The sequence below is a fragment of the Panthera tigris genome, chromosome B1, assembly GCF_018350195.1.
Source record: "Panthera tigris isolate Pti1 chromosome B1, P.tigris_Pti1_mat1.1, whole genome shotgun sequence".
Classification (NCBI taxonomy): domain Eukaryota; kingdom Metazoa; phylum Chordata; class Mammalia; order Carnivora; family Felidae; genus Panthera; species Panthera tigris.
This window is the reverse complement of record NC_056663.1, coordinates 203,532,822-203,550,596: the sequence shown is the minus strand read 5'-3', so window position 1 is coordinate 203,550,596 and position 17,775 is coordinate 203,532,822. Positions and strand designations below refer to the sequence as shown.

General features: G+C 59.5%; 1 protein-coding gene across 2 annotated transcripts in view; it reads left to right on the top strand.

The window, feature by feature from the left end:
• Nucleotides 1-6,492: 6,492 nt before the first annotated feature.
• UVSSA (UV stimulated scaffold protein A) overlaps nucleotides 6,493-17,775 on the top strand; it is a 28,975-nt gene continuing 17,692 nt past the window's right edge. The window contains exons 1-7 of one of the 2 annotated variants that reach the window (XM_042985168.1): nucleotides 6,493-6,692; nucleotides 8,306-8,405; nucleotides 9,385-9,715; nucleotides 10,282-10,402; nucleotides 11,078-11,443; nucleotides 12,262-12,374; nucleotides 12,508-12,636. In XM_042985168.1, coding sequence (XP_042841102.1) covers nucleotides 8,308-8,405; nucleotides 9,385-9,715; nucleotides 10,282-10,402; nucleotides 11,078-11,443; nucleotides 12,262-12,374; nucleotides 12,508-12,636 — 1,158 coding nt within the window. In that variant the 5' untranslated portion in view covers nucleotides 6,493-6,692; nucleotides 8,306-8,307. Of the gene's footprint in view, nucleotides 6,693-6,991; nucleotides 7,514-8,305; nucleotides 8,406-9,384; nucleotides 9,716-10,281; nucleotides 10,403-11,077; nucleotides 11,444-12,261; nucleotides 12,375-12,507; nucleotides 12,637-17,775 lie in introns of those variants that run through there. The other variant, XM_042985169.1, reaches the window with a different exon arrangement.

Sequence of the window (17,775 nt, the reverse complement as noted above, 5' to 3'; positions counted from 1 at the left end):
ATTGGATGGCCTCTCTTGATTTGCAGGAATGCAGTACATATTGCGACACAGCCCCTCTGACACACCTGAGTGCACTTGGTTGCCTGTCATCTGACGAGCAGGGTTTTTTTTTTTTTTAATTTTTTTTTTTTTTAAATGTTTATTCTTGAGAGAGAGAGACAGAGCATGAGCAGGGAAGGGGCAGAGAGAGAAAGGGAGACACAGAATCTGAGGCAGGCTCCAGGCTCAGAGCTGTCAGCACAGAGCCTGATGCGGGGCTTGAACTCACAAACTGTGAGATCATGAAGGCGGACGCTCAACCGACCGAGCCACCCAGGCGCCCCTGACCAGCAGGTAACATTCAATTAATTTTTTCTTTTATGGTTTGTGGCTTTTTGTGTTCTTTGAAACATTTGCCCACCCCAAGGTCCCAATGATCTTCTCTTCTGTCTTCTGGAAGATTCAGTCTTACCTTTTGTTTGGCTCTGTAACCCGTCACAATGAGCTTCTGTCTGCGGTGTGAGGAAGAGGCTGACGGCCATCCCCCCCATGTGTTCATCCTGTTCTTCAGACACCATTTGTTGAAGGCTTTTTTCTGTCCATCAGATGATAAATCCCCTGGCTGTGTCTCTCTGGGTCTGTTTCTTGGGGTGGCCCTCAATCTATCACCCCAGCATCCTGTCATTTCACTGTGGCTTAAAGTACAATACAAACAAGTCCCTTTTGTTCTACATATTTTCTACTTTTTCAAAATAAAATTGTTTTGACTGTTCGCTTTAGTTTTAGAGTCAGCTTGTAAAAGTCTACCCCTAAAAAAGTCTGCTGAGATTTTAACTAGAATTGCATTGAATCTATTGATCAACCTGGGGATTTTCAAGCTGCCACAACACCACCACAGACTGGGTGCTTCAACAACAGAAAATCATTTCCTCACAGTTCCAGAAGCCAGAAGTCAGATCTGGTTGCCAGCCTCTTCCTGGCTCGTGGACGGCAAGAAGCCGCCTCTCGTGGGCTCCATGGCCTTCCCTCTGTGTGTACATGGACAGAGACCCCTGCCTACTAGGGGGACACCAATCCTGCCGGACCAGGGTCCGTCTCATGATGTCACGTGACCTTAGTCACCTCCAAATACAGTCACTATGGGGGGGGGGTGGTCAGGGCTTCAACATGAGTTTAGGTAAGGGGGACAGTTCAGTCCACAATGGAGACTTTAAAATCTCGACAATGCTGAGGCCACCGGCCTGTGAACACGGGCTGTCTGTGTCCAGACCTCACCACGTTACAGTTCTCAGTTCTCTTGCTTATCCTAAGTGTTTCATGACTTTACTGCTGTTGTCACTGTCATCTTTAGATTTAACTTCCCATGTGTTCCAGTGTGGTTAACGTATATGTAGCACTGAGTTTGTTTATCGATCTCGTATCCTGTGACCTTTCTAAGCTCATTTGTTCTAGGCGCTCTTTGGTAGGTTATAAAGCATTTTCTATGTGCGCGATTGTATCACCGGCAAATAAAGGCCATTTTGCCTTTTCCTTTCTCATCTCTACGGTCTTTAGATCTCTTTCTCCCCTTCCTGTGTGGGTAAAGCCTCCAGCACAGTGTGAACTAGGAAGGGAAGAAGGAAGTCCTGGACTTGTTTCAGATCTCAGGGGGAAGTGTGGTCTCCTGCCGGGAAGGACGCGAAAGACGATGTCTGCTGTACGTTTTCATGGGTGCGGTTATCAGGTAAGGAAGTTCACTCCTTGTTCCCCGAGTTATCATCATGAGGGCATTTTGAATTTTACCAAATGTTATTTTCTTCATCTAATGAAACTCCTACAGGATTCTTCTCCTTTGCTTTGACAATAAAGGAGACAGGGAGGACTACACGACGGACCTTGAGTGGTGGACCAAGCCTCCCCTTCCTGAGACAAGCATCACTGGGTCATGGTGTAGTTTTATATATTGCTGGATCTGACTTGCTGGTACTTTGCTGAACAAAGTGTCCATAACGTGCACTCTATTATTCTTTTAACGTCTGTAAGATAAGTAGTGATGCTTCCTCTCATTCCCGATACTGGTCATTTGTTTCTTCTTTGTTCTTGATGTCTACCCAGAGGCTTATCAATTTTGCAGATCATTTCAAACAAACACCTGTTTGATTTTTTTTCCCTCTATTGTTTCCCTGTTTTCCATTTAATTGATTGCTCTTCTTTACTGTTTTCTTCTTCCTGCTTATTTTGGGTTTAATGGCTTCTTTAAAAAATTTTTTTAACATTTATTTGTTTTTGAGTGACAGAGACAGAGTGTGAGTGGGGGAGAGACAGAGAGAGAGGGAGACACAGAATCTGAAGCAGGCTCCAGGCTCCGAGCTGTCAGCACAGAACCCAGTGTGGGGCTCGAACTCATGAACCGTGAGATCATGACCTGAGCCAAACCCAGCTGCTCAACCAACTGAGCCACCCAGGTGCCCCTCTTTTTCTGGCTTAAGGGGAAGATTAGAGAACTGCTTTGGGCCTTTCATTTCTACTATAAACCTCCCGTACATTCTTATGTTGTTTTCATTTTCGTGCATTTCAAAATATTTTATAATTTCATTGTGATTTTTTTTTCCTTTGACCCATGGATTACACAAGTCTGTTAGCTAATTTTCAAATACTTGGAGACTTTCCAAATCTTTTTGTTATTAAGTTCTAATGTAATTCTGTTAGAAAATCTACTGTGTATGGTTTCGACCCTCTTAAATTTGTAGCGATTTGTTTTATGTCTGCCCTGGTAAATGTTCTGTGTGCACTTCTAAACAATATCGTCTGCCATCGGGTGGAGCGTCCTGCCAAGTGCAAACCAGGTCAAGTCCACGATGGGCGGTTAGTGTCTCCTACCCTTCCTGATCTCCTCCCTGCTGGTTCTTAAAGCTTACAGATGAATTTGTCTACATCCCCTTTACGTCTGCAAGCCTTTGCTTCATTTATTTGTAACTTGTTATTAGGAGCACCACTTTGTCTGATGAGGGTCCAGCCACTCTGGCCCTCATCTACTTAGTGTTAGTATGTTACATCTTTCTTGATTCTTTTGCCTCCAATCCAAGTCAAATTTGAAGTGAGTTTCTTGTAGACATTATACACTCGAGTCTTTTTTAATTCAGTTGGACAACCACTGCCTTTCAATTGAGGTGTCTAGACCATTGACATTTAATGTAATTATTATTATTGCTGGATTTAAATCTGTGGCCTTTCTATTTGTCCAGTCTGTTTTCTGTTCCCTTTTTTGTCTTTATTTGACACCTCTAGACTATTTAAACATTATTCCTTTTTTAAAAAAAATATTGTTTTAATGTTTATTTTTGAGAGAGTGAGACAGAGCTTGAGTCGGGGAGGGGCAGAGACAGAGGGAGACACAGAATCCAAAGCAGGCTCCAGGCTCCGAGCTGTCAGCACAGAGCCCGACGCGGGGCTCGAACTCACGGACCGCGAGATCATGGCCTGAGCCGAAGTCGGACGCTCAACTGACCCAGCCACCCAGGTGCCCCCACGTTGTTCCTTTTAATCTTTGACTTTTTAGCTACACCTCTGTAGTTCAGTGTACATCTTGAACTTCCCACAAGGGCCTTCAAATACTGTAGAACTTCATGTAAACACAAGGATCTGAGAAACTGACTGCCTTTCTCCCTCCTCTGTCCTTTGCCCCAACTATGGCATATTTTCCCTCTACGGACATTCTGCACCCTACGATACACTGTTACGCTTTCAACGAGCAGCCACTGATTTAGAAAAGAAATTTAGAACAAGACAGATCTTCTATTTACCCATATTTGCCGATCCCAGTGCTCCCCCCAGCTTTTGTACATGTAGGTCGGCGTCTGCGTTTGCCTTTCATCTGAAGAGCTTACTGTACCAACGCTCCCTCAGTCGATCTGCGGACGAGGAATTCACGCGGCCTTTGTCTGAAAGTGCTCTATTTCAGCTTAGTTCACGTTTGGAGGGGTATTTCGTGGCATACGCAGTTCTGGGGCGACAGTGTTTCTTTTCACTCTAGGTTTCATGCCATTCTCTTTATGCCTGTGGTGTTCTGGCCAAGAACCGCTGCTTGCTGTTTGTACCTTCGTACGAGGCCCCTTCTCTTCCACTGCTGTTCGTCGCTGCCTTCCCACACTTTGATCGTGACGGCCTTGGGTGGGCTCGCGTTCCTTCTGCTGGGGTTCGTCTCTGAAAGTCCCAGTTGGTTCTACAATATCTTCCAGGCCTCAACATATTCACCTGAGCTAATTCTATGTATTAGGCCTTCAATACTGGCGCCTGTTGGGTGCCTGATATCGTGAAACAAAACAAAGATGCCTGTTCTCGTGGAGCATGTTTTCAGAGCAGAGAAGGTACTAAGATTACAAACCTCGTGTGACAGGAAGTCTCAGTGCTTTGAGTGCTGCTAAAGCAGAGTTGCCTGAGGAAACGGCAGGAGGCTTGTTACACAGCCAGCGAGGGCCCCGGCTGGGAGCGGCCTTCCAGGCAGAGGGGCTGGCCCCCCAGAAGCCGGCCCCCTGGAGCAAAGCAGCCAGCTGGGGGCAGCACTGAGCTACACCCTGGCTGGGCGAGGTGAGTGGACTCGAGGGGTGTGAGGACAGAAGTGGGGGGACAGGAGGCGGCTGCCGGGCCGCGGAAGCAGAAGGACTGACATCCCATCAGCTAAGACGAGGGCGGTGGGCAGGAGACGGGACCGGGCCTTGCAAACATCACAGGGCACTGGGGTGGACGCGGGTGTCGCAGGAAGAGGATGGGGCGCGGGGCAAAGCACAGATAGCTGTCTCCAGGAGTCCTGCTGCAAGAGAGCCCCAAACCCGGAACGGCTGGGGGAGGGGCGGCATGCACACAAGGCTTTGGTTAGTTAGGACAGGAGAAACTGCTCTCCTGCCGCTGAGAACAGTCTAGTGGTGCAGGAACACCAAACCACAGCAGACACGGAGGGAGGCTTGCTCGGAGTGGACCGCGGGCCGGGGTCAGGCGCCCCGGGAGGGCCGGCGTGCTTTCCGCTTTCCTTTTCTCTTCCGACGGCCGCTTTTTTGAGAGAGAATTCATGTACCATAAATGCCACCGTTTGAAAACATACAACTCAGTGTTTTGTAACAGTCACGCGCCCCCGTCTCCACGCATCTGCCCTTTCTGGACGTTTTACGTAGGTGGCATCACAATATTTGGCCCTTTTGTCTGGCTTCTTTCAGTGCCCTGCTTTTAAGGTTCATCCACGTTGTGGTGTGAAGGACAGACCCTACCGTCTACTGATGGACATCTGAGCCGTTCCCACCTTTGCCACTGAGAGCCCCACTGCTGTGGGCCTTCAGGTCCAGACGGTCCTGTTCCAGTGGGCCCTGTCTTTGGTGCTTTCCTCCTGTTCTGCAACCACCGGAGAGCCTACAAACATCCAACCAGCTCGCTGTGCACCGGTGGAGACCCCCTCAAAGAGCCCAAAGCACGGGGGTGGGGGCCCAGTACCTGGGGTGAGGCAGGCCTTCCTGAAGAAAGGGCGAGACAGGAGCCAAAAGGGGTGATGGCCCCTCAGCCCTGGGGTGGGGGACACACAGCGCGCAGGCTCTAAGCAGGGGCGAGTGAGGCCACCAGCCTGGCCCCTAGAGGACCCTGGGGTGCAGCAGGCCGCACAGGTGAGGAGGAAGCAGCTCACCAGGGCCGGGAACGTGTCAGGAGCAGACCCCCAGGGCCCTGGTCGGCCCGCTGGCCCCCGAGCCCACAGCCGCGGAGCCCGCGGAACCCCAGGTGCGCACAGGCCCGGCGGCTCCGGGCTCGGGCCGCGCGAGGAGCGAGTCGCAAACCCGAGGTGTCCCCAGACTGAGTGAGGGGCCCCGGCGAGGCCAGCCGCAGCCTGCACTGCTCAGGGACAGGGGCGAGGGGTGTCCTGGGGAAGAACGGAGCCCGGCAGGGGCCCAGGCCAGCGCCTCCACTAGGGGTGCGGGCACCTGCGCGGCGTCCGACCACAGGGCGGGGGACTAGGGACCCGTGCGCCGGCAGGTTCCCGGGGCCGGGTCGTGCCGCCCCTCCCGCGGCTGCACACGCTCCTCCGGGGACCGCCCCTTTCCACGCCGCCGACCCCCCACCTCAGCACCAGGAAAAGCCCGGGCCGGACCCCGGCCCCGGGGGACCCCCCGCCCCTCGACCCCTCTGGGCAGCACGTGGGAAACGGGGGAGGGGGGGGTAGTCTCCGGCGCCCCCGGGAGAAACGTGCACCGGCTCCCACCCGGGCCATCTCGTCGCGATGGCAAGGACTGGTTATCGCAAACCCCTAGGCTACCGCGGCATGGAGACCGAGCTCGCACCCCTCGGGCCCGCTCCGCGTCGCCCTGGCAGCCGGGCACACGGCCCCTTTAAGGACTTGCTGCGCCCGCCCGCTTCCTTTTTCTCTCTCTCCTAAGCCGTCCCGACCTGCCGGGAGCGCGCCTGCGTCACCGCGCAGGCCTCGGCCCCTCCCTGGCGCTCGCGCCTCCAGGGTCAGGGAGAGCCATTGGCTGCCGAGCTCGGGGGCACGTGACAGGAGGCGGGTTGGGCCTCCGCCGGAAGGGGCGGGCTAAGGTGACTGGTCCGCTGGCGCTGTAGGTGCGGTCGTCGCGGCGCTGACCTTCGTCCCCGCGCTGCCTGTGCCAGGGCGAGCCAATGACTGTGGTGATCTGCGGCACGTGACAGGGGCGGGTTCTCCGCCGGAAGGGGAGGAGCGAGGCGAGCGGCCTGGTTTCGCGGTACGTGTCGCGGTCGTCGCAATGCCGGCGAGGGGCTGCGGCCCAGCCGGGGTTCGGAGGGCAGGCCCATTTCCCCCCCCGCCACAAACCTCCACGCCCCGCCGGGCGTTTTCCCTCCTTCTCCCCGGGACATGCCCTTCCACCCCGGGACTCCCCGTCCCCCTGCTTTCTTCCTGGGACACCGTCCTCTCCTCCTTCTCTTCTTCCTCCCTGGGACGCCCTTCCCTCTCCCTCCTCCCCTGGACCTCCTCCGGCCTCCCCGTCTGCGTCCTCTCCCGCCTCCCCGCCCCGCCCGCCTTCTCCCTGGGACACCGTCCTTTCCTCTTTCTCTCCTTCCTCTCTGGGACGCCCTTCCCAACCCGTCCTCGTGATGCCATCTCCTCCTCCTCTCCCCTCCCTCCTCCTCCCGGGGACACCACTCCCTCCTCCCCGCACACCGTCCTCTTCTCTTCCTCCCTCCCAGGGTCGCCCTTTTCTCCTCCCCGCACACCAATCCCTCCTCTTCCCCTTCCTTCTCCACGGACACCCTTCCCTCCTCTTCCTCGTCGGGATGGGGATGCCATGCCTTCCTCCTCCCCGCACACCATTTCCTCCTCCTCTTCCCCTCCCCTGGAACACCTTCCCGTGGTCCTCCTCCTCCCTGGGACTCCATTCCCCCCCCCCTTTTCCTTCCAGGACATTCCCTCTTCCTCCCTGAACACTGCTCTCTTCTGGGATGCCCCCTCTTCTGTCCCTGGCTGTGGTGCGCTGGGCTTAGAAACACTGGCAAAGTCTCCCCGGAGGGATCCATGATCAGTGGGAGGTGCTGGGAGGGCGCTCAGGTGAGCGACTCCTTGCTCCTGCCAAGTGTGCATTGAGTGGAGTCAGTGTCCCTGACAAACGTTACTTTTCGAGAGCTCCTCCTGGCTCCCTGTACACCTGCTGGCCTCCCCCCTCTGAATTAAACAGCCTGGGGCAAGCCTGGCATCCGTGCTGCCCCCAGTCTCTGTCCACGCTTAGTGGCTGCCTTCCCCGGGCCTTCCTCCTCCCAGCCCGCATTCTCCCCTCACCCCCACCCTTCCCTCTTCTTTGTGCACACCTGCTAGGTGCTTAGCATTGGAGTGCTAGGTAGGTGCACCTCTGCTGGCTTGCTCCTAGCCATTAGGCTGGCCCCTGAGTGGGTCTTTCGTTACTGAAGTCTGTAGCGAGAGGCTGCCTCGTGGCTTGGGAGTGAATAGTTGGAAAGGGAAAAAACGCCTGTCACGTTTGGGAAAAGCTAATCTAAATTTTATTTGCACGGTTATGTTCTGTCGCTAACACGTGTTGCTGAGCATCCATCGCTGAGCTCTGATCTGTGTGACTGTAGAGTTCCAGAATTAGTATTTTGTTGTTGCGCTTTTCCTAATTTACCATCGAAGAGGTCTCGTCGGCCGTGCCCGGAATATCACCTCGAATTGTTACGTTTCAGCATCGAGGCCATGTACCAGAGGCAAGGGCGTGGGGAGCCCAGCCTTGCAGCCCCCCCCCCCACCCGGAATGCCCAGGAACCGGTGGAGCCCAGTAAGCGTTTAATGACCTAGAGAACCGTGAAGTGCTAGGGGGTCATTTCTCGCCTCTCCCATACGTATTTCTAGACATGGATCAAACACTTTCAAAGTTGGTAGAAGAGCTCACGACTTCAGGAGAACCCCAACTGAGTCCTGAGAAAATGAAGGAACTGAAGAAAATTTGCAAGTATGTCTTCAGACTCAGGATGTCGTGCCGATCGATTGCTGGCTCCTCCAGCCTGTGGTACCCGGGGGATCGTGGGGCTTCCCCTGGGTCGGTCAGGCCTCCCGCCACCCGCACGTCTCAGCCCTTCCCTGCCCCCCACCATCACCTCTCCGGAGGCTGTGTCCCCAGGACCCTGCAGCGTCCAGGTCTGGCAGGCGGTCACTTTGTGGGGCAGCGGCCCCAGGGTGGGGGAGTGCGGCACGAACGCTTTCTAAAGACTGCCGGTTGGGATCCGTTGAGAGCTTAAGTCAAAACTCGCCGATCGTCCTTATCTTGTATTTACAAAACAGGAAAGTTTAAGTGGCTTTAAGTAGCGAAGTCTTTGCACGTTGACAAGATTTTCGGCTCAGGTCTCGCTGTACGTCCCACAAAACTCCAAAACGGCCGTGGGTTTTTCTGCAGGGGAACTAACTGGGAAGAGCGACAGGAGGGCGGGCCCCAGAAGCCCCGTGACCTTTCCCTTTTGTTCCAGTCACGTGGCTGCACCTGCAGGGGAGGCTGGGGGCTGTGGTGTCCCCTGGAGATGTCAGCTCGGACTTTGTGTAACGGGCCAGGTGGTGAATACGGTAGGCTCTGCGGCCCATAAAGTCTCTGCCGTGACCACTCAGCTGTGGGCGGTAGCGGCGAATGAGGTGAAGGTGCGGCCGCGGTCGTGTCCCAGTAAAACTTTATGGGCACTGACGCTGGATCTTGTGATTTTCACATGTCATCAAGTATTATTCTTTTGATTTGTTTCAGCCGTTAAGTAGCGTAAAAACCGTTCTTGGCTCGTGGGGCCCGCAGAAAGAGGCAGAGGCCCGAGGCAGCATCCGTCCGCCCTGCTGTGGACGGAGGGTGGGGGGGGGGGGGGTCGGGAGAGGGTGTGTCCCCACGCAGAGCACTTAGCGAAGCGTCCCCGGGGAGTGGGCGCCCGGCAGGCCAGCACGGCTGCTCTCCCCAGGTCTTCGGAGGAGCAGCTCCGCCGCGCCTACCACCTGCTCATGGCCCAGCTGAGCCGAGAGCACGCCGAGGTCCGCCTCTCCGCCTTCCAGGTCATAGATCAGCTCTTCGCCCGGTCTCATCAGTTCCGGGTGCTGGTCGTCTCCGACTTCCAGGAGTTTCTGGAGCTCACGCTGGGCACCGACCACGAGCAGCCCCTGCCGCCCCCCAGGGAGGCGGCCCAGAGGCTGAGGCAGGCGGCCGCCGGGGCTGTCCAAGGATGGAACGGGAAGTACGGCGCGGCCTACAAGAAGCTCGCCTTGGGCTACCACTTCCTGAGACACAGCAAACAGGTGGGGCGGCCTGCCTGGCGTCTCCTGCCGGCCAGCGTGGTGGAGGGGCTCCCGGGAGGGGACGGCAGCTCTAAGAGGGGGACGTGTGGATGGAGCGGAGCCTCCGGTCCTGACTTCCACAGGAAGCGGAAACGAGGGAAACGGGTCGGCTTCTCGGACGCGGCCCTGTCCTGTGGCCCCGAGCTTGAGTCCCGCCTGGGTCTGCTGTGGGCTCTGGCGGTCCTGGCTGCGTGAAACCCGCCGGGCCGGGCCCTCCTCCCCCGCAGCTCCCGCCTCGGCCAGGGCCGCTGGCCAGTCCCCCTGCAGCCTGAACGTGCTGCTGCTCGTCCGGGGCCCCGGGGGCCATGCTGCTTTCCCACGTGGCATGTGCTTCGCCGGAAGTGCTGCTGGCCCTGATCCCGTCGGGGGCCAGTCGTTGCTGATGAGCGCTGAAGTGCTGAGACACGGGGCCCCAGGGGCACGGAGGGTCGTGTGCCGGTGCCGACACGCCTCCTTCTGGGTTTCTGTCTGACTTACTGTGTTTTCCACGTGTCTCGTGTAGTCCAGTCTAACCTCTAATTCCTCAGGTGGATTTTGAGGACGTGAGCGTTCGGACTCTGGCAGAAAGAAAGCGGGAGGAGGAGAAGCAGAAACGCTTGGACAGAATCTACAGGGAGAGGTGTGAGCGGGCCGTCAGGGACATGGAGGGTGAGTTCTCCCCACCCCGTGGGGCTGCAGGTGGGTAGACCGCTGGCCTGACCTTGGCAGCAGCCCCCGGCCCCTCCCCAGGAAGCTCCGGGTGGGCCCGCCTCTCCTGCGCCCCCTGGTGGTGTTGTCTGAGAACGATGCTCCCCATAAAGGTCCCTTAGGTGGGGCAGGGGACAGCTCTTGCTGGCACCCCTACTTCTGAAACCTGACCCTTTTCTGTGCAGCTGGCCCTTTCCACGAGGGGCAGCCAGGGTGAGAGGAGCTCGAGAGGAAGGCCCCAGCTGGAGGCACTTCTGGGCCCCAAAGCAGGTGCTGGCTGGAGTGCGGTCCGGCTGGAGGGCTGGGAAGGGTGTGCGTCCCCACGGCTCTCAGCTGGCCGCTCTCTTCCGGAAGTTCCGCCCACGGTGGTCTACCCCGCTTGGTACTCACGGGGCGCCCGTGAGCCTCCCGGAAGTCCAGGCGTGAGGGTGTTACTGAGGACGTCACGGGGCGGGTGGTGGGGTGCTGCACAGTCGTGTGGTTTCTAAGAGACGACAGAGCCTCCGTACGCCCAGGGCTGGCCTCTGGGGCAGGAAGGAGGGGTGGGCGGCCCTCCCTCTGACCCTGGGCTCTGCCTGAGGGGAGGTGCTGCTGCTTGTCATCGCGACCCAACAGGCAGTTCCCGCATCTTTGCAGAAACGTCTGAGGAGATCCGGTGCTGCCTCACGGAGGTGGAGAGCTGCTTCAGGCTGCTGGTGCCGCTGGACTTGGCCGAGGGCCCGGGAGCCACCTTGCCCACCGTGGCCTTCGGTGTGTCTGAAGGGGGCGCCCCTTGCCTGGCCGGTGCCGTGAGGCCTGGGGACGAGGAGCCCTGTTGCAGCAAGAGCCTGCTCGCCTGTGCCCGCCCTCCGTCTCCCCCTCCCTCTACCGCAGGGGACTCAGGGGAGGACGACGAGGACGACGAGGACCGGCATGAGGACAGCGACGGTGACGAGGAAGGGTTTGTGCGGCGCCACGGACTGGGCTCCCACAAGTACACGCTAGACGTGGACCTCTCCTCAGGTAACCACCGGCTCCCCTGGGCTGGCCGTGGGCCCTAGGGGTGCTGGCAAGAGCTCAGACTTCTCGGGACGTGGCAGGGCCGGTCCTCCAAGGTTGGGGTCCCGGGTGACTTGAGGCTCTGGGTCCCACGCTCCACCCGGGGTGCTCCTCGAGAGGGGCTGATGCGGCGGCAAGGGCGGGGCTGCTGCCACAAGTGGCCTGGAGCCCTGCGGGTGGCTGTCCGCCCTGGTCTGGAGGAAACGTGTTTGCAGAGCGGCTTCTCGCCACGTTGGCGACGACACAGGTGTGCTGCACGGGACCCGCTGTGGCCTGGCCCCCTGTGCGGGGTGTTGGGCGGGTTGAGAGCCCCTCGGGGGTGTTTACAGAGGAAGGGCAGTCAGGGCACGGAGCTGTGTGAACACCCCACACGCCCAGGCATCTTGAGCCCCACCAGCCCCAAGGAGCTGCCTGCTGTCTGGCCGGGCCTGGGGGAGCACGAGGAGGGTACCCGGCCGCAGAAGGGCTAGGGGGCAGGACACGGAGGGAGGACCCTGGGGCCGAGCTGAGGCTGGGGCCTCCGTCCTGAGAGCTGTCAGGGGAGGGGCTTCAGGGCCGCCACGGGCCGGGCGCATGGGCTGGGGCGCGTGTGTCTATGAGGACACCGGGCCGGGCGTTGGGGTCGGGCTGAAATGATTTCCGCCAAAATCTTAAAGTGGTGAACGTCTTTCTGTGGCATCAGGCGTGGGGTCCTGGACGACGCACAGAAGTGCGGGTGGTCCCTCCGTGGTGCTGGGTGACCTGCCCTGCTTCCTCCGGTGACCCCGTGTGCTTTGATCCAGACGGCCTGAGGGTGCGCGAGGACGAGGACAACCACGCCGTCATCCAGTCTGCCCGGGACGCGCTCAAGCTTATCCGAAACAAGTTCCTGCCGGCCGTGCGCTCCTGGGTACAGGTGAGGCCCGTCTCCACCGCGCACACGTGCTCAGGTGCAGGCCAGGGTCAGGGTTGACCTGCAGCGGCTGACCCCCGGGGTGGAAGGGGAGGGCGCCCTGGCCTGCCCCAGTGATGTGCCTCCTTGTCGGCAGCTGTTCACCCGCGCGGGGATTCGTGGCAGCCACTTGGAAGCCGCCATCAACCTGAAGGCGGAACTGGAAACTGCCCTGAGGAGATCTGGGGAGCTGGACATCGGACCTGAGGAGGGGCGCAGGGGGGAGGTGAGTGCTGCCCGCGGGCTGGGGCAGAGGCGACAGCAAGGAGATCTCCTCTTTGGCCTGTGCTCGGTTATCTGAGCGGGAATGACTGGGGCTCAGAGATGTTCTGGTTCTCGCCTCATCGGGTGCTCAGTTCCCGAAATGGAAACTTTGGTTTGGAAGGTCAGAGGGTGCAGCTGAGGCCCCCTGGCCGCTGGAGGGCTGGGCCGGGGTCTGGGGCAGGAGGGCGTGGCAGGTGAGCTCGGGGAACAGTCAGAAGGTTCTGGTCGGGAGGGAGGTCCCAGGGCCCCGGAAGAAGAGGAGGAGGAGGCCAAGGGCTGAGCTGAGACCTAGGCCAGCCCTGCTGTCCCCTGAACCTCCCCGAGCGCCCCAGCGGAGCCTCCCGTGAGCTGGTAACAACCTTCCAGGCTTCGGGGTCTCATCCTGTCGCCTGCGTCGTAGCCAAGAACACACAGAGTTAGGATGCCTGCGGCAGACAGAAAATCAGGACTTTTGCTCCAGGCTTGTGCAGAGGGCGGTGTTCCTGGTAGTGCCCCACGGAGGAGCTCCCTGGCCGCAGGGCGGGCTGCACGTGCGGCTGGTGCCTAATTTGGGGAGGGTGGTCGAGGCCGGGTGTGGCTGGTCGTGGCGCCTCACAGATACTGTGTGGTTTGGGCGGGGGAAGCTGGTGCTCTTGAGCGCCGTGTCCCCAGGCAGCAGGGACAGGCCCACACTTGGTGATGGTGCCCGAGTGAAGGCCGCCAGCCCCTGAGACAGCAGGCATCATGCAGCAACCCTGAGCCTTAAAGACCGTGACTTCCGGGCCCCCCTCCGGTGGGTCTGGGCCAGGACCTGGGACTTAACATCCGAGAGGGATTTGAGAGCCGTGTCCTCTGCGGGTGTCCTCAGAGACTGGCCGCGGGCCAGCAGGGAGAGGCAGCCGTAGCCAGACCACGGTGGGGCGAGCACAGCACCGCTATCTCAGAACCGAGAAGGCAGGCCCCAGAGTGTCCTTCTCCGCCGGGTGCCGGGTGCCGGGACCCTGGACCTGGGCTCCAGCCTGGGAGCCGGACACCAGCTTCACCTGCAACCCCAGGACCCCGGAGGGAGGAGGGCGGGGCTGCGCTCCAGGGAGACACAGCTGTTGCTGGAGGAAGCTCTAGGGTGGGAAGAATGGCGTTGCCGGGCTGGGAACAGCAAGTCCAGAGCCACCGAGACCTAGGACAGACAGTGGCCGACACCCCCGGTCTCGGCACCTAGTGACCTTGCCCCCTCCAGGGCCACTAGACGCCCTCCAGGCCGCCGCCCTTCGTGTGGGAGGGGCCCGGGAGAGGGGTGACTGCGCAGCGGCCCCCAGGGACCGGCAGAGGGCGATCTTGCCTTTCTCCCGCAAGGCCTCAAGAGGGTGAGGAAAGTTCCTGACCTGGCGCTGAGATCCCAGCCCGGCTTCTGTGGGTACAGCATTTCACGGAGGACCCTACTCGGGTGTGTGCCCTAAGAAGTTAGTTTTGTGAAAAAAGATACTCTTCTTGCAACGAAAGAAGGTGGTTTTCTGTTGTCGGGAAGGAGGTGATGTGGTCAGCTCGTTCCCACACGTGCAGAGGGATTTCTTTTTGAACGTGAGGTGACCCGGGGTCACGGTGCCAGAGCGCAGGCTGGCCTGAGAGCAGGGAGGGGTGCGGGGGCCGTGGGGCTTCCCCGCGTGCCCCCTTCGCGGTGCTCTGGGGCCCGCCTCTTTCCTGCCGGAGGCCCAGCTGGGCTGGCTCCCGCTTTCCCTGTAGCAGGTGCCCTCGCCCGCCCTCGGGGGCAGCGGAGCCTGGCGGGGCGGGCAGAGCCACCCAGGTGCCTGAAGCTGGCAGGCACCACCCTCGCCTCGAGGCTCTAGGGCCCCCAGGGGAGGAGAGGCCGGCTGCTCTGTCCGCGGCTGCTGCAGCCCCGCGGCCTGGGGGCCCACAGGGCTCAAATCTGAGGGCAGGCTGCGGACAGCAGCCAGGACGGGTCCTTTCTCCAGCAGTGGCCCCAGGCCGGTGGAGACTGAAGGGCTCAGGCTCCCCGTGTGGAAGGAGCCCTGCCCTGGGTGCCCTGTGGGTGCTGGGCTGGGGCTGTGCCCCCTCCCCCCCACCCGCGATCCAGTCAGAGCCTTGATGGTTCCCTCGCTCAGGCAGGACTCACACCCTCGCTGATGTAGCCCCCCCATCCCGGGCACTGTCCCCAGGCAATCCGAGGGAGTGTCTGGTGGGGGCAGGTACGCCGCTTGTGGCCCAGCAGGTTGGGGGATGGGAGGCCCTCAGAGGCGCCGGCTTCCGTTCTGAAGGCTGGGGGGCCGGCGAGGTGGGGGACCCGCCGGAGGAGGGGCTGTGGGTGTCCTCCGAGCAGGACACTGTTCCTCCGGCGGGAGGACAGCAGGGCGCCGAGGCTCAGGATGGCCCCGGAGGGTGGAGCTGAGTGTGGGAAGGTGACTTCGGAGGCAAGGGAGCTTCACCGCCTCTGTCAGCCGGAAGGACACTTGGCAGACGCTTCTCCACGAACTGATGTAAAAAAGGCACCGCTCCGGGAATCCTCGGGGACGGTCGTCCGCGCCGGCTGGTGGGCCGTGGCGCCCGGACGCTGAAGCGCTCGGGGCTGGGGGGGGTGGGGGCTGAGTGGCAGCGCCCCGCTCAGGTGAGCGCCGCTTCCCGGAGTAGCCGCGGCCTCCGGGGAATTAGGAGCCAGGCGCGCTCCGCCCGGTCCCAAGTAAAACGTCTGAGACTTTGAGTCACTGGCCTGGGCCGTCCCCCACGTCCCCCACTCAGCCGGGGCTCGCCCTGGCGACCGCCTGCACAGTGGCCGAGCCGGGGACGCCGATTCGGTGACAGGGATCCGAGTGTCTCCGAACTAACGACCGGTGTGTGGGAGGCCAGAATGGATGCTAGAGAGAGAGAGCGAGTGAGCGAGCGAGCCGGCCAGGAGCCTGTGACTGCGGAAGCCCGACCGGGAAGCCCGGCGGAGGTTCTGCATGTCAGAAGCCATCCTCCGGTTGTTTTTTGTGTTGCTGTTGGTTCTACAGACTGTTTTCCTTTTGACGTAGTTCCGCCTTTAATACGTGTAAGTGTTTGTTCTATAGAGCGTATTTCCGTCCTGCGGGAAGCAGGCCGGGGATAAATCCTGAACGGATCAATGTGGAGCGTCGTCGGGTAGATTTAGTCTCTGGCTCTGCTGTCGTAGGAGAGGTGTAATAATCCGTGGCTGCTACATTTGTTAAACTGATAAAAATCCTTTATAAACTTTTAAATTGCCTGCGGTTTAATTATGTGGCCGAGATCACCAATTATTCTGTTGTGTAATTAACAAAATATTAGTTTCCCACCAACCGATATGTCTGAAAAAATGAATTTCAAGCACCCGTTTATACAGACTATCCGCGGTATGGTTTTTAAGAATGCCTGGGTTATGTTTTCTCACCGCGCATCAGTGGCAGCCACGTGGTCTGAGCGGCGGGCGCATCGTCACTCGTTCTAAAAGCAGATGCGGCCCTGTGGCTCTGTGCCAGCGTCCCCAGCAGACCTGTCTGAGGGAGGAGGCCCCTCGGCCTGGGGCTCCTGCTGCTCTGGTGTCGGACAGGTTTTCTCTGCTGCTGGAGGCACGTGAGTGCTGGCTTCCTGTAGGTGAAAAGGACAGAGCAGGGAACCCAGGGAATGAAATGTTGAACGAGTCAGGCACCCCAGGGAGGCAGGGAAACTAAATCAGCCGGCGGTGGGGACCTTGTGCTCTGCAGGGCCAGTAAACAGCCTTCCTGGTGACGCGGTCCCCTCCATCACGCTGAAGGCCGAGCCGCCGCAGCAAGGGGCTGCAGGCCGGGGGAGGGGTCTGGACGCCTCCTGCCTTTCTCACGAGGACTGGAGCTCCCGCTCAAGCGCCCCCCTGCTCAGGGCCAGCCGTCTCCTGGGGGCCTTGGGGCCCAGCCCCGCGGTGCCTGGCCCCTCCTGTGTGTCTACACCGCACACCCCTTCCTCCGGAACACCTTCAGGTACCAGCCCTTGAGTCCCCGAGCACGCTCTGAGGTAGATGATGGTACCGCCCCATTTCACAGATGAGAAGACGGAGTCTGGGGGGAGTTGCGTGAGCCTCGGCCTTTGAGGGTGCCGGCCGCCTGCCGTTTTGCCTGCGAAGTTTGGGCTGAGGGAGGAGGGCGCGCACTGAAGGTTCTCCTCTTCCCGTGTGGACACGGCTCCTTCGGGCGGTGGGAACTGCCCGGTCTAACCAGCAAGCTACGCCCTCCGCCAGATGTGCTGTCAGGTAGCCCAGGGGAGCGCGTCTCCTGCTCCCCCTGCTCGCTGCTGAGTCCAGCGGCGAGCCCCAGCGTGGCGGCCGAGGGGAGGGTGCCCACGTGGACCGTGGCACAGACCCGAGTTACCCACCCGGGTCTCCTGGTGACCCTGCAGGGCCTCGCGCCCCAGCCTCGCCCTGGCAGCGGGCCTGCCCGTGTCCTGTGGACCCACGGCGCGGTTTCTTGCACTGCCAGCAGGCTGGACGCAGGGCTGGATCAGACCAGACGGGGGGGCGGGCCCGTGGCCGTCCTAGAACCTGGTGACGCACTTCACCAGCTCTGCTCTCGCTGAGCGGGGACCGTGCGCTCTGCGGCCCGAGTGGTGTCGCCAAGGGTCCCTGTGTCCTCACTCTTGCCCTGGCCAGTCCCACGCCCCGCTGTCCTCTGCCCTGTGAGCGTGCGTCCCCAGCAGCTGGAGATGTGCATGAGATATTGGCCTGGCTGGGCAATTTGCACGGCCTTCCAGGGAGGGCATTAGCATATAAATAGCAGATGCGATGACGGCCATCACAGCTGAGCACGTTTAATTTTTAGTTTATAAGATAGAATGGGGTTTTAAATGCATGGCCATCAAGCCGCCGAAAGACAAATGCAGGTTGGAGCTCACTTGTCTGACGAGGCCTTACATCATTTTTTTTTTAAAAAGGGAAACAGACACACATAAAACTGAACAAAAGTGATTTCTTGGGTGAAAAGTAATTGAGATTGCGCACCAAGTTAATTAGATCGTACAAAATTTATTTAACGGTCCCAGCTGCATCTCGGGCGCGCGTTTGGCGGGCAGACCCGCTCCCGGAGCCAGGTCGCTCGTTCTGTTCCTCCTCAAATAATCAGTAACCCCGATACCCCCACTGCTG